Here is a 17,813-nt window from a genome sequence, read left to right on the forward strand (position 1 = left end):
ATACCTGTTTCACAAGCTGCATATGCCTCTCAGTCCAATAGCTTATTTTCAATGCTCCTTAGTTTGGCATCAAAATGTTTCAACTGACCTTTCCACATCTCCTTATCTGAACTTTCTATAATCACATCCTCTCTTTATCCTGAACATTACTTCCTTTCCACTTCTTGGCGTGCAATAATTATTTACTCAAGTTGGTTTACCAAAACCTTAGCCCTCCCTCCAATAAATCTTTCAACTTATTCACAAATACCACTTTCACATTAGCTGGTGTGCAAGGACAACCTCAGGGAGCAGGACACAATAAAAAGAAAATTTACATTATGTTTTGAATAGAAAATTTAGAATTTCAAGCAAAGTATTCAAATCTCTCAGTAAATATAGATTTTACCCTGGTGTGAATCCAAGATCAACTTGCAACTATTAGAATTAATGCAAATGAAGCCCATTTTTAGTTAATGTCCTTAATTTGAACTCTAAACTTTAAAAATAAACCTACATTGGTTATAAAGATATAGATTAAAGACAAAGCAAACTTTTATACACACAAAAAAGATGGAATTGGGCTTCATAACTCAACATTCCTCTAAGGGGGATTACTGATGGCTGGCAGCACTGTACTGTACATTATCCTTCAACAAACGAGTCCCATGTGGCTCAATCTGAAGGAGATATTCAGTCATATTATACTGAAACAGTATCACTAAAGCACTATAGTAACCACTGCACATAAAATTAAAATGAATGTTTCAGCTGAAGAGACACTTCTCAGCATCAGTTACATTCTCAACACCAATATGGCACTGAGAGTTAACAGTGAATTTTCAAAAGCATGCTGTAGGAGAGCAGATTAATGAAGACACAATATAGTCAGCTTGTTGTACCTGTTGCTTGGAAATTGATACACATTCCAGTCTGAAGATTCCCCTCCTAAAAGACAATTAAACTCCGACTGACCCCAGGATTTCTTTATTTACAATAATTCAACTTGAAAGGGGAAAGCGGGCTTAACACATGGCAAGGCCACAAAATAATAACTTATGCTCCTTCCATTATAAAACAGTTTACCATTCAGCTTTTAAATTGTGCAATGCCATGGGAGATGCTTGAGTGCTGATTATATGTGTGCGTGTATATATACATACAGAAATACACACAAAACAGAATGCTGCCATATTCTACACCTGAATAGAACTGACATTTTGGCTCACTCCTACACCCTTGCAAAAATGCTGTTGAAATTTTCTCTGATACACCTGTTGGCTCTCTAGGAATTAAAATTAATTCAGCAAACAAAGGAACAGCACTGAGACCCTAATGCCACTGGGGCCCACCAAATCTAAGCAGATGCAGGGGCTACACAGAACAATTACCGTTCTGCTGCTGATTGTTTGGTATGCTAACTGAGAGTCGGAGTTAGAGACAGCAGCAGGCAAGTGCTGGGGAGTAATGAGGAGATCTACTTCCCCACTTAGGGAAGAGTTGGGCCATCACAGGTTCATCAGACATGACAGACGAGGAGAAAGGGAGGCTAACTGGAGAAAAAGAGGGAAAGAATTCTAAATATTGCCAAGTCACCACATACTGTTGCTTTTGGTCAGCCTCTACAGTTCAATGCATGGAGGTTCCACTGTGTATTTCAGAAAATTTTAAAGTGAAAGAGGATTCAAACAAATGTAAAATCTTTCCGCCCTTCTGTATTTTTGTTAGTTTTGAGGAACATGCTGGAGTTTTCCATGGAGAAACACAAAAAAAATTGATTTTCCAGTGACTCTTAACAAATTCCCAGGTATGTACAAAACAGTAGTACTCATAAAATACTATAAATCATCGCCAAGCATAAGTACAAATTAAAATGTGTTTGCAAGGCGTGCGCACCTTTCAATTAGTGAAAATTCTGCTTTACAGGAAGATTAAAGTTTACAATAAAAACAAGAAATGCTGGAAATATTCAGCAGGTCTGGCAGCATCTGTGAAGAGAGAAGAAGAGTTAACGTTTCAGGTCAGTGACCCTTCTTCAGAACTAGTAGTTCTGAAGAAGGGTCACTGACCTGAAACATTAACTCTGCTTCTCTCTCCACAGATGCTGCCAGACCTGCTGAGTATTTCCAGCATTTCTTGTTTTTATTTCAGATTTCCAGCATCCGCAGTATTTTGCTTTTTATTAAAGTTTATAATGTTTGGAAAAAAATCATGAAAACTTTGGCCTTAATGTAGTTATATGATAGCAATTGATACTTGTTTTTTTCTGCAAAAGTAGGCTATTGCAAGAAACAAGCACAGAAGTGAAGTTTTATAACTCCAAATTAGGCCAACTGAAATTAATTGAGAAAACCATACATTTGATCCAACTGAGATCTCTTTCTATTCTGACCCACTGCACAGATATCACAACATGCTTAACTTTCTTGTTCATTCTGTGTATCTGTAAACTAAGGAAAGGATTAGGTTCAGTCCATGTGACCAAGTTAATTGCGTTATATGGGTATGGGAGGACGAGGGTTATGTAAGCACTCAACTAGGTAAGATGATATCAGCAGGCATTTCTTTTCAGTAGTCAACAAATGGAACAAGTTGATAGCTCGTGCAGTGCGTGTGAATCCACTGGAAACACTTCAAAATGGCACTGAGCATGTTTCTCTCGATTTATTTGCCTGTCCCAGAAAATCATGTGGATATTTGGTTGGGAATGGTGGGGTGGATGACAGCAAGGTATCCATAGGTTACACCATCACAGTGTGGGACAGGTTTGATTGGCTAGCTGGTCTTTTCCTGTTTTTCCTTTCTGTATGTTCGAACACAATCTTGCCCTATTCCAGCTCTCTCCAATTATCGCAGCAAATCATACCAGTAAATCACAGTGTATACCAGGATCCATGCACATTGCTTTGCTTGTATAGGTAATGTAGCATTATAATAGCTGACTTCTCACACTGCAGCTTTTAAAAAACATTTTTTTTTAATATTGCAGGCTCAGAAAATCCAAATTTCTTTTACTGAAACCAAAGCAAATCAGCTGATCCCCATCTGGGGGTTCTGAAAGTGCTTCAAATGTGATGAGAAGAAAAACACACACAGACAAGTAAATGTCATTGTAAATTGAAATAGCCTTGTGCAAATTTACCAAAAGTATTTTTTGACAATTAAAATCCACACTAAAACATTTAGGTTGAAGAAAAACACATCATTCAATATCCTGAATGTGAAGTTTCTCCACTACCCTCTCCATCCTCCTCTCCAAAAAGTGAAAGGTACAATAGTGAATAATTTAATAGTATAAGTAGTTTATTTTCCATTTGATCCGTGGTCTAATCTGCTAGCAACATCATCAAGCTACATAAAATGCATAGGAAATCTCTGTGCTCCATGTCAAAGCATTAATGTCCCATTTGTTTTTGGACTATTCAACTACAAATCAGATAGTTGAAAAGATGAACACTACCTACATCGAAAAAAATAATTTTTGAAAGAAAAATGGGAAATTACCTCATGTATTTTTTTCTGGCAATCAAGCGTACCTTAAACAATCACCTGATCAGGCAATGGTAGACCAGCAGTTATTCACTATTGACTATGGAGAAGCACAAAGTTCAGACCACTCAGCTGAAAGTGGGAGGAATAAGGACTAGGTCAAAATGAAGTAAGGAAGTGCCATGGCTTCCTATCTAAAATCCCAATAGTTAAAACTTGCTCATGAGTTGTGCCAGTGAGTCAGGGACAGAAGGCCAGAAATTTCTGCACACAGTGGGAAGGGCAACATCAGAGACCGAGTCACACCTGGCCACTCAAATGTTCATCAACTGCAGAGGACCCTCTTGTCGAGAGTACAGCATAATGTTCTGAACTTGAAATGGAAAGAAAGAATTATACATAGCTATTAGAGAAAAAGGCATCTGAGAAAATTTCCAAGCAAAGATTTGGAAACTAGTTAGCCTCACAATAGCAATATTCAATGAAGAATGAATAAAAATAATGCAAACTCTCATCATTAAATTGTGGAGACAGTTTTAAAGAGGTGGCAAGAAATAAATGCTGTTTGTCAGAAGGAATCCTACCAGGCCTCCAACCTTATCTTTAAAACACAAATTAAAACAATTTTGTCAATAGCCTCAGAAGTCAAAGATGGGAGAATTTGGAGAACTGAAGGACCGTCTTCTACTCAAAATTTAGTAGTGGTTAGAACTCAGTAGCAGAGTATTTTATGATTAAGAAAAACTATACTTGCCTATCAATCCATATGACAAGAACTTGTTAACGGATGTTAGTGCCAACCCTGTGATAGGTCCAGTTGTATCTTCTGATCTGATCACCTCCAGGAAAGGTCGAAGGAAAACATTTGCTTCTATTTCTGAGACCTCTGCAAGAGAAAAGAAAATGAAGTTTAATAATATGCCATACATCATCAAATCGAAGACTGGAACTATTGGAAGTACCCACATACCGGAATGAATATCTGATTAAATATACTTTTGGTAATATAACCTGCTCGTTCAGTTGCTCTGTAATGCTGCTTCAGGACTGAGCATTCAGGATTCAATCTGAAGTACCTATTCCATGTCATTTACTTTATTTCTTCCTTCAGAAAAAGCTTTCTTTTTCATAATGTGATACGCACATCATACATAATTTTAATAGCAATTTATGACATCATAGAAAAATCTCAAAGGACTTCACAGTAGATCAATGACTATCATGTGGGCAAATACAGCAAGCAGCAAGATCCCACAAACAACAATACGATGAATGACTATGTAACCTGTTTTAATGTTGATCTGGGAAAGTGCCGGCAAGGACATTGGGAGTGTGTCTTGCTCTTCAAATAGTATCAAATCTTTAATGTCCACCTTAACCGTCAGAAGAGACAGAAAGGAACTTGATTTAATGGCTCATTTGAAGGACACCACCTTCAGCAATGTAGCACTCCCTCAGTTGGGGTGGTACAACCACCACTATTGCAGCGACAACTTAAATTGAGGCACAGGAGAATTGAAACAAAACTGGGCACCAAGCCACATAAGGGGATATTAGGGCAATGACCAAATGTTTGGTCAAATTAGTAGGTTTCAAGGAGTGCCTTTGATAGGGGAGGAGTTGCAGATATTTAGGAAGGGAATTCCAGAGCTTAGGGCCATGGCAGCTGCAAGCACAGCCGCCAATTGTGAAGCGATGAAAATCAGGGATGCTGAAGAGGCCAGAATTAGAGATGCACAGATATCTCAGACGGTTGTAGGGTTGGAGGAAATTACAAAGATAGGGAGACACAAGGCGATGAATGGATTTGAAAATCAGGATACAAATTTTAAAATTGAGGCCTTGCTTAATTGGGAGCCAATGTATGTCAGCAAGCACCAGGGTGATGAGTGAACAGGATTAGGTGCCAGTTAGGACACGGGCAGCAGACTTTCAGAAGAGAAGTTTATGGAGGCTGTAAGATGGGAGGCCAGCCAGGACTACGTGAGGAGGGTCAAGTCTGGAGGTAGCAAAGGCACAGATAATGGTTTCAGCCGAAGACCAGCGAAGGTTGTGACAGTCAGGCAATGTTACAGAGGTGGAAATAAGCGGCCTTAGCGATGGCACAGGTATGTGGTCGTAAGCTCATCGTGGGGTCAAAGACGACATCAAGATTGCCGACAGTCTGGTTCAGTCTCAGACAGTTGCCAAAGAGAGGGATGGAGTCGGCAGCGGGGGAACGGAGTTTGTGGCAAGGAGCAAGACAATGGCTTTGGTCTTCCCAACATTCAGTTGAAGGAAATTTCTGCTCAGCCTCTACTGAATGTAGGACACGCAGACTGATAATTTACAGACAGTGGAGGAATCAACAGAGGTGGTGATGAGGAGGAGCTTAGTGTCGACACCGTACATGTGGAATCTGACATGTTTTTGAATGATGTCACCAAGGGACAACATGTAGATGAGAAAGAGGAGTGGGGCAAGGATAGATCCTTGCGGGACACCAGAGGCTGTGGTGCAGGAGCGAGCAAAGAAGCCACTGTAGGCAATTCTCTGGCTACAATGGTCTGCACTGAGTGTTGCTGGAGGGCACAGAGTGCAAAGAAGGGAGTTTGGTAAGTAAGTGGATTTTAAGGGCTAATCTCTCAAGTTTAGTTTTTGTCTCATTTACATTTAGCAATTAATTGAAATTACTGTATAAGTTAAGAGGAAAGTTAGGTTTCTTACATTTTAAACCGGGATATACAAGCTCTCAGAGTAGCAGTAGTCAGTTAATTGGGTAGCTAGCTTAAACTGGTTTCTGAGCTCTAGCAGAGTTAACACAGCATTGTTTACAAGGAGCATAAATTCAGGGGACTCTTAGTGCTGCTTGTCTGCACTGAGTGTTGCTGGAGGGTACAATGTGAAGAAGGGAGTTTGGTAAGTGAGAGTGTTTGGGAAGGAGGGGAACTATAAATTAATTAGGAAAAGAAATTTGTCTTCACTGAGAGCTTTGAGTGCACAGAGTGTAAAGTGGGAGTTGGTGCATGAGGGAATTCAGTGAGGGAAAGGCTCCTTTCTTTTTCTATCTTTTTTCAGCCTTCAGCAGCTGCCTCTCTCTCCGGTACAGCAGAAGAAGCTGATTGCTGAGTAACTGGTAAGTTATTCTACTTCTAATTGTAATAAATAGTTTTTAAAGTTAGGGATGGCAGGTCAGCTGGGCCAAGTAGAATGTACATCCTGCGGTATGTGGGAAGTCATGGACGCACCACGTGTCCGAGACGAACACATCTGCAGGAAGTGTCACCGGCTGCAGAAGCTTGAGCGGCATCTGGAGTCACTGTTGTGCATTGGCGAGGCAGAGGATGACATAGATAGCACAGTTAGGGAGGTGATCACACCACAGGTTAGGAGCATGCAGGCAGAGAGGGACTGGGTGACTGCCAGGAAGTCTAGGAAAACCAGGCAGGCAGTGCAGGAGTCCGCTGAGTCTACCTTGCTTGCTAATCAGTTTTCCATTTTGGATACTGGTGAGGGCGATGGTTCCTCAGGGGAGTACAACCAGAGCAAAGTCCGTGGCACCACTGGTGGCTCAGCTGCATAGGAGGGTAGGAAAAAAAAAAAAAGAGTGGAACAGCAATAGTGATAGGGGGTTCAATAGTCAGGGGATCAGACAGGCGTTTCTGCGGCAGTAAACGTGATCCCAGGAAGGTATGTTGCCTCCCTAGTGCCAGAATCAAGGATGTCACGGAGCGGCTGCAAGACATCCTTCCAGGGGAGGGTGAACAGCCAGAGGTCGTGGTGCACATTGGTACCAATGACATAGGTAGGAAGAGGGATGAGGTCCTGAAAGCAGATTTTAAGGAGTTAGGAAGGAAATTAAAATGCAGGACCTCCAAAGCACTAATCTCAGGATTACTCCCAGTGCCACATGCTAGTGAGCATAGGAATAGGAGGGTTGATCAATTGAACAGGTGGCTGGAGAATTGGTGTAGGAGGGAGGACATCAGATTTCTGAGGCATTAGGACCGGATCTGGGGCAGGTGGAACCTGTACAAGATGGACAGGCTACACCTCAACAGGACCGGAACTAATATCCTCACAGGGAGGGTTTAAACTAACTTGTCAGGGGGATGGGAACCTGAAGGGTAACTCAAATTGGAAGGAAGTACAGCTGGTAACAGGAGGCAGAAAAGTAGCAAGCAACATTAGAAGGCAGGCGAAACAAAATCAAGTACCAATTATGTTTAGAATGTAGAATAATGTCAAGACAACAAGGTTAAGGGCACGCTACCTGAATGCACGCAGCATTCGTAACAAGGTAGATGATTTAAAGGCACAAATAGAGGTAAATGGGTATGATCTACTTGCCATTAATGAAACATGGCTACAGGGTGACCAAGACTGGGAAGTGAATATTCAAGGATATTCGACATTTAGGAAGGACAGGAAAAAAGGAAAAGGTGTTGCACTGATAATAAGGATGGGATCAGTACATTAGTAAGGGAGGATCTCAGATCGGAAGAACAAAATGTAGAATCTGTTTGGGTGGAGCTAAGAAATAACAAGGGGCAGCAAACATTGGTCGGAGTTGTTTTAGGCCACCAAACAGTAGCGGTAGTGTGGGGCATGGTATTAATCAGGAGATTAAAGAAGCATGTAGCATGGGTAATACAGTAATCACGGCTGACATCAATCTGCGCATAGACTGGGTAAACCTAATGAGCACTAATGCTGAGGAACCGACTAGAGAACAGGATATTTTAGATCTAGTATTATATAACGAGAAAGGGCTGATGAATAATCTTGTTGTAAAAGAACCTTTAGGGATGAGTGACCATAATATGATAGAATTTCACATTATGTTTGAAAGTGAAGTAGTTCAATCTGAAGCCACGGTGTTAAATTTGAACAAAGGAAATTATGACGGTATGAGGGGCAAATTGGCTGAGGTGGAGTGGGAAAATACATTAAAAGGTATGACAGTGCATAGACAATGGATAGACTTCAAAGAATTATTACATAGTTTACAGCAACAATAAATTCCTTCAGGGCACAAAGGAAATTAAGGATTGTACAAAATTCAAAGAAATGGCCTATAAAGTTTCGAGAAATAGTAATAAACCTGAGGATTGGGAGGATTTTAGAATACAGCAAAGGAGGACCAAGAAACTGATAAAGAAAGGGGGAATAGAATATGAATGTAAACTAGCAGAAAACAAAAACGGACTGCAAAAGCTTCTATAGGTACGTAAAAAGGAAACATCTGGCTAAGACAAATGTGGGTCCATTACAGGCAGACTCAGGAGAATTTATAATGGGGAATAGAGAAATGACAGAGAAGCTAAATGATTACTTTGTGTCTGTCTTCACTGAGGAAGATACAAGACATCTCCCAGAATTAGAGATCCAAGGGACGAGGGAGAATGAGGAACAGAAGGAAATTAGTATTAGTAAGAAGGTTGTATTGGAGAAATTAACGGGGTTGAAGGTTGACAAGTCCCCTGACCTGATATTCTACATCGCAGAGTGTTGAAAGAGATAGTGGATGCATTGGTGATCATCTTTCAAAATTCTATAAGATTCTGAAACGGTTCCTGCAGATTGGATGGTAGCAAATGTCACCCCACTATTTAAGAAGGGAGGGAGAGAGAAAAAACAGGGAACTACAGACCTGTTTGCCTTACATCAGTAATAGGGAAAATGTTAAAATCTATTCAAAGGATGTAATAAATGGACACTTGGATAATAATGATCTGATCGGGCATAGTCAACATGGATTTAGGAATTGGAAATCATGTTTGATGAACCTGTTGGAGTTTTTTTGATGAGACTGGATGAGAGGGGAGTCAGTGGATGTAGTATACTTGGATTTTCAGAAGGCTTTTGATAAAGTCCCCCACAGGAGGTTGGTTAGCAAAATTAAAGCATATAGGATAGGAGACAATATACTGGCATGGATTAAGGATTGGTTAACAGGCAGAAAACAGACAGTAGGAATAAACAGGTCATTCTCGCATTGTCAGGCTGTGACTAGTGGGGTACCGCAAGGATCAATACTTGGGCCGCAGCTGTTCAGAATATATATATCAGTGACTTGGATGTGGGGACAAAATGTAATATTTCCAAATTTGCAGATGACACAAAGCTAGGTGGGAATGCGTGTTGTGAGGAAGATGCAAAGCAGCTTCAAGGGGATTTGGACAGACTTAGTGAGTGGGCAAGAACGTGGCAGATGGATTATAATGTGGAAAAATGTGAGGTTATCCACATTGGTAGGAGGAACAGATGTGCAGAGTATTTCTTAAATGGTAAGAGATTAGAAAATGTAGATGTACAAAAGGGGACTGGGTGTCCTCGTCAATAAGTCACTGAAAACTAACATGCAGGTGCAGCAAGCAATTAGGAAGGCTAATGGTATGTTAGCCTTTATTGCAAGAGGATTTGAGTACAGGAGTAGTGAAGTCTTGCTTCAATTGTATAGAACTTTGGTTAGACCGCACCTGGAGCAGTGTGTGCAGTTTTGGTCTCCTTACCTTAGAAAGGATATTATTGCCATAGAGGGAGTGCAACGAAGGTTCACCAGACTTGTTCCCAGGATGGTGGGACTGTCCTATGAAGAGACATTGGGGAAACTGGGCCTGTATTCTCTAGAGTTTCAAAGAATGAGAGGTGATCTCATTGAAACCTACTAAATAGGGATAGACAGGGTAGATGCAGGTAAGATGTTTCCCCTGGTTGGGGAGTCTGGAACTAGGGGACACAATTTCAACTAAGGGGGAAGCCACTTAGGGCCGAGATGAGGAGAAATTTCTTTACTCGGTGGGGTTGAGAATCTTTAGAATTCTTTGCCCCAGAGGGCTGCGGAAGCTCAGTCATCGAGTATGTTTAAAGTAGAGATTGACAGATTTCTAAATACCAATGACATAAAGGGATATGGGGATAGTGTGGGAAAAAGGCATTGAAGTGGATGATCAGCCATGATCGTATTGAACGGTGGAGCAGGCTCGATGGGCTGAATGGCCTACTCCTGCTAAGTTCCTATGTACAACTAAATAGACAACAATAGAACCAGGCCAATACAGGATTCGAGCTTTCAGTAACAACTTTCTGTCAAGAATACTACAAGTGAGCCAGGAAATATATAATTTGATGAACTGTGGGATGTTATTTGTTTCTGATATTTACAATGCAACGCACATTTTTGAAAAAGTACACTTTTTGACTAATTAAAAAATACAGGCTTGTAAACAGTGTATAGTAATTGTCTGTTTAATGTATACTATGTAAATTGCCTTAAAAAATCTTCAATTTCATTGAATTCTCACAATATTGCAGTGTAAACAAGCTTTATTTTCCCGCCGGGTCACTGGCATTTACATTTGGGGATGTCAGCCAGTTATGGGGTTTAGACTTAACCATAGTGAATGCCCCTGCCCCAGAAGGGTTTGAGTGAATAGCATGTGTGTTCTGGTCCATTAATTTGTGTGATATTTAAAGCAGTTATATACCATCATCAGTGATTTGCTGTCTAGACCGCACTTGAACAATCTGTCAGTAAACATGGTCACATTCAAACTTTCTTCAAAATTAGACGTGATCTCGCTAACATCTTCAAGTTCAGAACTCTGGTATCAGAACTCAGACCATCTCTTCACACCTTATTTACGTTACTATAGTAATCTTTCCATCATTACGGAGGGTGGGGTGGTGGTGGAGGGGGATTCTATAGTTGGAAAAGAGGTGCTGACTGGTACAATGCATTGAAGCCTCAATGTGCTGCATAAAAGAATGATTAGATGGAGGTCTGTGTTCCGAACCCTTCAAATAGTAAGTTGCTAAAATCAGATATACAACAGGGCAGCAGAAAGTCACTTCAAAATTCTGAAAAGGTGGGAAAGAAAGGTGGAGACACCTATCTTATCTACAAATGCTGCCACGAGGCTTAAGCAATGGGAAGAGGAAAAAAACATGTCCTCAAAAGAACACATCAGCATGAACAAAGAACAGTACAGCACAGGAACAGGCCATTCAGCCCTCCAAGCCTGCGCCGATCTTGATGCCTGCCTAAACTAACACCTTCTGCACTTCCGGGGCCCATATCCCTCCATTCCCTTCCTATTCATATATTTGTCAAGATGTCTCTTAAACGTCGCTATCGTATCTGCTTCCACCACCTCCCCTGGCAGCAAGTTCCAGGCACTCACCACCCCGTGTAAAAAACTTGCCTCGCACATCCCCTCTAAACTTTGCCCCTCGCACCTTAAACCTATGTCCCCTAGTAACTGACTCTTCCACTCTGGGAAAAAGCTCCTGACTATCCACTCTGTCCATGCCACTCATAACTTTGTAAACCTCTATAATGTCGCCCCTCCACCTCCGTCGTTCCAGTGAAAACAATCCGAGTTTTTCCAACCTCTCCTCATAGCTAATGTCCTCCAGACCAGGCAACATCCTGGCAAACCTCCTCTGTACCCTCTCCAAAGCCTCCACGTCCTTCTGGTAGTGTGGCGACCAGAATTGCACGCAATATTCTAAGTGTGGCCTAACTAAGGTTCTGTACAGCTGCAACATGACTTGCCAATTTTTATACTCTATGCCCCGACCGATGAAGGCAAGCATGCCGTATGCCTTCTTGACTACCTTATCCACCTGCGTTGCCACTTTCAGTGACCTGTGGACCTGTACGCCCAGATCTCTCTGCCTGTCAATACTCCTAAGGGTTCTGCCATTTACTGTATACCTCCCACCTGCATTAGACCTTCCAAAATACATTACCTCACATTTGTCCAGATTAAACTCAATCTGCCATTTCTCCGCCCAAGTCTCCAACCGATCTATATCCTACTGTATCCTCTGACAATCCTCATCATTATCCGCAACTCCACCAACCTTTGTGTCGTCCGCAAACTTACTAATCAGATCAGCTACATTTTCCTCCAAATCATTTATATATACTACAAACAGCAAAGGTCCCAGCACTGATCCCTGCGTAACACCACTAGTCATATCCCTCCATTCAGAAAAACACCCATCCACTGTTACCCTATGTCTGTGACTGAGCCAGTTCTGTATCCATCTTGCCAGCACACCTCTGATCCCATGTGACTTCACCTTTTGCACCAGTCTGCCATGCGGGACCTTGTCAAAGGCTTTACTAAAGTCCATATCGATAACATCCACTGCCCTTGCTTCATCAATCATCTTCGTCACTTCCTCAAAAAACTCAATCAAATTAGTAAGACACGACCTCCCCTTCACAAAACCATGCTGTCTCTCGCTAATAAGTTCGTTTGTTTCCAAATGGGAGTAAATCCTGTCCCGAAGAATCCTCTCTAATAGTTTCCCTACCACTGACGTAAGGCTCACCGGCCTATAATTTCCTGGATTATCCTTACCACCCTTCTTAAACAAAGGAACAACATTGGCTATTCTCCAGTCCTCTGGGATCTCACCTGTAGCCAATGAGGATGCAAAGATTTCTGTCAAGGCCCCAGCAATTTCTTCCCTTGCCTCCCTCAGTATTCTAGGGTAGATCCCATCAGGCCCTGGGGACTTATCTACCTTAATGCTTTGCAGGACACACGACATCTCCTCCTTTTTGATAATGAGATGACTGAGACTATTTGCACTCCCTTCCCTAGGCTCATCATCCACCAAGACCTTCTCCTTGGTGAATACTGATGCAAAGTACTCATTTAGCACCTCACCCATTTCCTCAGGTAATACAATCACAAAGAAAACAAAATGCCTTTAAAAATGCAAGTGTTCAGAGGAGCAAGGGGTTAAATGGCACTAAAATGCAATGCAGTAGCCATCAAATAATTCATTATTGAGGCAAAGAAATGCAAGAGTAGAGTTTTTTTTAAATCTTATCTGAAATAGGACAAGGCAGAAACCTGGTTGAAAAGCTGCAGAAATCTCATGCTGACATCAACATCAGTTCTTCTGTTCACCTAGCTAAGCTGAATCAGATATGTCTGTATTTATGAAATGTGTTGTAAATAATTAACTTACAGCCAATAAATGTAACACATTTACAAATGGCCGAGGATGCTTCTTATCTCCACTGATTCTCCAGATTTGCTCAATAAAATTGTGTGCTGTAAGCCATAGCCCTGTGAATGACCGAAAGCTGCACATTTCAACAGATGAAATCCCCTTAGGAATATAAAACTTTACATTACAGTAAGACGTTTTGACTTAAACAGAATTCAAGGCCTATTTTTCAGGTGATGGTTATTTTCGTAAGAGCTTGATAATTAAATATGCTGTATGGGAAAATACAGTGTCAAAGTACTGAAAAGACCAATTCTTAGAGTAATCAATTTCCTACATCAATTCTATTGACTAAGCCTTTCATCATGAGCTTGATTTTGTTGCTAAGTACAACGCTTAAGGTCATCCCGCCAGTTTTTTTTTGCAAACTAATACAAGAAAAGCTGATGCATCGGGAAGCAAATGTTGACCTGTATTTTTCAAACCATTGCTGCTGTCAAATAGTAAATTTTGCATTCTGCATACCATCATTGATATCTCTGAAGATCCTTTATATGTCTCCAAGTAATATACTTCCTAGGCTAAAGTAACAAAATCAGTTACATGGACAAGTTGGCTTGAACACTAAGCTCACAGAAAAAGTCAGCTTCCCACCAAAATAATGAATTACTTGATTGGCGCAATCAGATATTTCCTACATTTCTATGTGTGTGCAAATAATACAATATTGTTAACGATCCCATGGCTCCAGACAGTAAAAAAAAAAGTGCTGGGAATACTCTGCAGGGCAGACAGGATCTTCCACAGATACCGCCCGGCCCATTGAGTATTTCTAACATTTTCTGTTTATGTTTCTTATTTCCAGTATCTGCAGTATTTTGCCTTTTGTAGTTTTTAAAAAATCGATTAAAGTAACTGGGATTGTACTCCTTACAGAAGTTTAAGGGGAGATTTAAATAGAGGTATTACAGATGGAGTAGATAGGGAGAAACTGCTTCCACTGGCAGGAGGGTTGGATAACCAGGAGGACTCAAATTTAAGATTGCCAAAAAAATGCAGTGCAGAAATTAGGAGACTCATTTTTAACTGCAGAGAGTTATGATCTGGAATACATTGCCTACAAAGATGGTGGAAGCAGAAGCTCTCTGAAGGAGGTTCTCTCAATGTACACTGCTTCAGAGTTAGTTTGGACCTCAACATCAGACTTAAGACTACGGAAATTTAATATTGATGCAAACAGAACTAAAACTTCTTCAAACCAATTCTAAACTCCCAATGTTAATCAACCCTAAAAGTCTTACAATCAAGTCTCAGTAAGAAGTCTATGACTCTATGACACCCGACAATGTCATTTTGAAGAAACATCAAAAACCTTTTGCTCTTCTCATTGGAAACCTGAAATAAGTGTAAGCAATGTCAATTTTTTTTCCTAATAAGAGCAGGTAGTTGTCCCAGAATCCTGCACAACAACTGTCACTCAATCACACCACCAAAAATTATGAACTGACCATTGATTTAATTTGCTGTTCATGGGATCTTGCTGTGTGAATATAGGCCTTCATATCTGCCTATATTGCAAGAGTAATTTGCTGGTTGTGACAATTCAAAATTACTAAGTACTGCAAAGTATTTACATGTTATTCAGCCCAGCAGGTCCATTCCAGTGTTTATGCTCCACACGAGCCTCCTCCCAGCCTTCTTCACCTCACCCTTTCAACATATCCTTAAACTCCTTTCTCCCTCGTGCGTTTGTCTAGCTTCCTTCAACTACTCCCTGTGGTTGCGACTTCTGCATTCTAATCATTCTGTGGTAAAGAAGTTTCTCCAGAATTTCCTTTTGGATTTATTAGTGATTACCTTGTACTTATGGCCCCTCGTCTGGTCTCGCCCACAAAAGTGGAAACATCTTCTCTACGTCCATCCTATCCAAGATTATGAAACAGTTTAAGACCTCTATCAGGTCAACCCTCAAATTTTCTCTTTACTAGCGAAAAGAACCGGAGCCCGGTCAATAATTCCTGATGGATATAACCACTCAGTTCTGCTATCATGCCAGTCAATCTATTTCGCACAAACAAGTTTTCATTCTTCCTTCCATTACAATTGCAAATCTCCTGTGGTGTTGCTCACAGACAGTCTGGAATTTGAAGCACAGTTGTGATGTTCAGCTGCAATGAGCTATATTGAACCTGGTCTGTCCCTTTAGCTCCACTGTTCAAGAACTCGCTGTGATAAGTGGTCTAAATGGGCAATCCAGGTAATTGTAGCTATTTATAAACTCCTGAAGTCAATTGGAAAAACAGTTGCAGCTGCTCATAAACTCACACCAAAGGAGGAGTGAAAAGTATGCTAACGATAACTTCATTTCTAGGGATATGTAACAAAAATCTGTGCAAAATTTATTCTTTTATACACCACAGACAGACGATTTTGATTTTCATGGTTTTGATCTGGATGACTGTCTTTCATCGAGACAGCAATGATCAGCCCTGCACTGAGCCTGCAGCAAGGTTTATCTGCTGAAAGATTGTACGACTATGTGGAATGTAAGAAATGATGATGTAAGTCGGTTGTTGCGAAGAACTCAAACTAAGAAGTGGTACAGAAATGCCAAAATGAGCAGTGACCTTGGTCAGTTCTCATGAGACAGGATGTACTGATTTTTTAAAAATGTGCCAAGAACTTAAAAACACAGTGAATTCAAGCAAACTGAAGCCAAGCAGAATATATCCTCCTTTCAATAAATCTGGGGAAAAGCTTCCTCCATCCAAACTATACAAATGTAGATAAAAATTTGAGCTGTGCATCAATTAACAGAATACAGACTTTTGTGTCTTGAGACAACAGAGTGATAATGAGGAGACTTATACAGAAGCGTGAAGGAAATCATTGCTCAAAGCAAAACTATCGAAGTGACAGTGCTCCCCATGATTTCTTTACTCCATTCCCTCCACCCCACACTCCCAAGTGCTACATCAGCAATGTTTTACACCCATGTCATTATTACACAAAAAAAAGTGGTAGATTTTTGCATTTCTCTTATCTCCTCACAAGAAGTACCACAAACGCTGAAGTTTGTGGTAAATTTGCTTCTGCCCAGAGCTGATTTGCAAAGACTTATGTTTACGTTATATGCCAATTAAAAGAGGATTTCTTGTCACTTCATTGTGTGAATGAGTTGATAAATCCTTTATTTTACTTTTACCAAACAACATTAAGCAGGTCCCATTTAATTTAGTTCAAAACATCTTGGGGCTATCAGCTGCTCTAACATCACCCATTTAATGAAAACAGAAAACCTGCACAGAAAATAGAAAACAGGTAAGAACAACATTCAAGAATTTTCAAAGTCACGAATCACCGAATGACCTGATCCTGCTTCATAAAGATGGACTGCGACAGCAATTCCTAAGAAACGAATCCATTAAAAGCCATACATAGCTTAATTGTGCTGAGATGCAATAAAAGACTTCAAAGGCGAATCTGACCTCCTGTGCCAAAGAATTTGAAACCTGAACACAAAGCACATTTTCATCAATAGTATGGATACTCAATTTTTCTGCTGCAGATTTGTTGGTCTTTACCACCTTATTATGACACTATTATTTTGGCCTTTTCCAACACATGTCAACTCATCAGTAACCTGCAACACAAGACATGCAAGTACACAAGACCTTAAAAGACCCTAAAGTTTGAACAAGAGAACAGCATTTATTGGAAATTTCAAGCTAAAGTTTAAAAGTAAGCATCGCTAAACATACTGGAAATCCTCTCCAACATCCTCAGTTTAGGATATGTTGGATATAAATTTTTTTAAGATTAAGTCTGATTATTACTTCCACTGTAAAAGGTGTTCTCATCTGCCTTGCCTGTGAACCAGAGAACTCACATCCTTAGCACATTGCTATCTGGCTGTCTGGTTGTATATTTCCAAGTGGCTAACACTTCAACAAATTGATGTTGAACAATATCCAATATATACAGCATTTGAAAAAAAAAAGAAACCAAGACATTTTGGAGTTAGAAAATAGGATAGAGAGCCACGCTTCGTTTTCTATGCAATTATGACACAAGGGCCTGCTATTAAGGTAGCTGTGTAAAACTGTTGCAAAGTAAATAGTTTAAAAAATGCTATTTTTTGCATGCAATTTTTGATGGATTCAAGCATTCTGAAGCATAATACTATCAGTCGGTTGGCAAGAATCAAACAGAATTAATATGGAGGACAACACGAATACTAAATTAATTTAGGTGAATGCAAATAAACTGAACAAGACCTTCATACAAGTTTAACAATCTACAAACCTGAGGAGACATTTTGGTAAGTAAATGCTTAAATAATGAAGAATTTGTTATTAAGCAAGAGCAATGTAGTGACTAGCAATTCA

General features: G+C 40.4%; 1 protein-coding gene across 3 annotated transcripts in view; it reads right to left on the bottom strand.

Annotated features, from left to right (window-relative positions):
* The window catches only part of gbf1 (golgi brefeldin A resistant guanine nucleotide exchange factor 1), a 216,104-nt gene that overhangs the window by 108,445 nt on the left and 89,846 nt on the right, over nt 1–17,813 (bottom strand). For all 3 annotated transcript variants that reach the window (XM_068020404.1, XM_068020403.1, XM_068020402.1), the window contains exon 4: nt 4,223–4,354. In XM_068020404.1, the coding sequence (XP_067876505.1) occupies nt 4,223–4,354 (132 nt within the window). The remainder of the gene's footprint in view (nt 1–4,222; nt 4,355–17,813) is intronic.

Source organism: Heterodontus francisci, chromosome 42 (genome assembly GCF_036365525.1).
Source record: "Heterodontus francisci isolate sHetFra1 chromosome 42, sHetFra1.hap1, whole genome shotgun sequence".
Lineage (NCBI taxonomy): Eukaryota > Metazoa > Chordata > Chondrichthyes > Heterodontiformes > Heterodontidae > Heterodontus > Heterodontus francisci.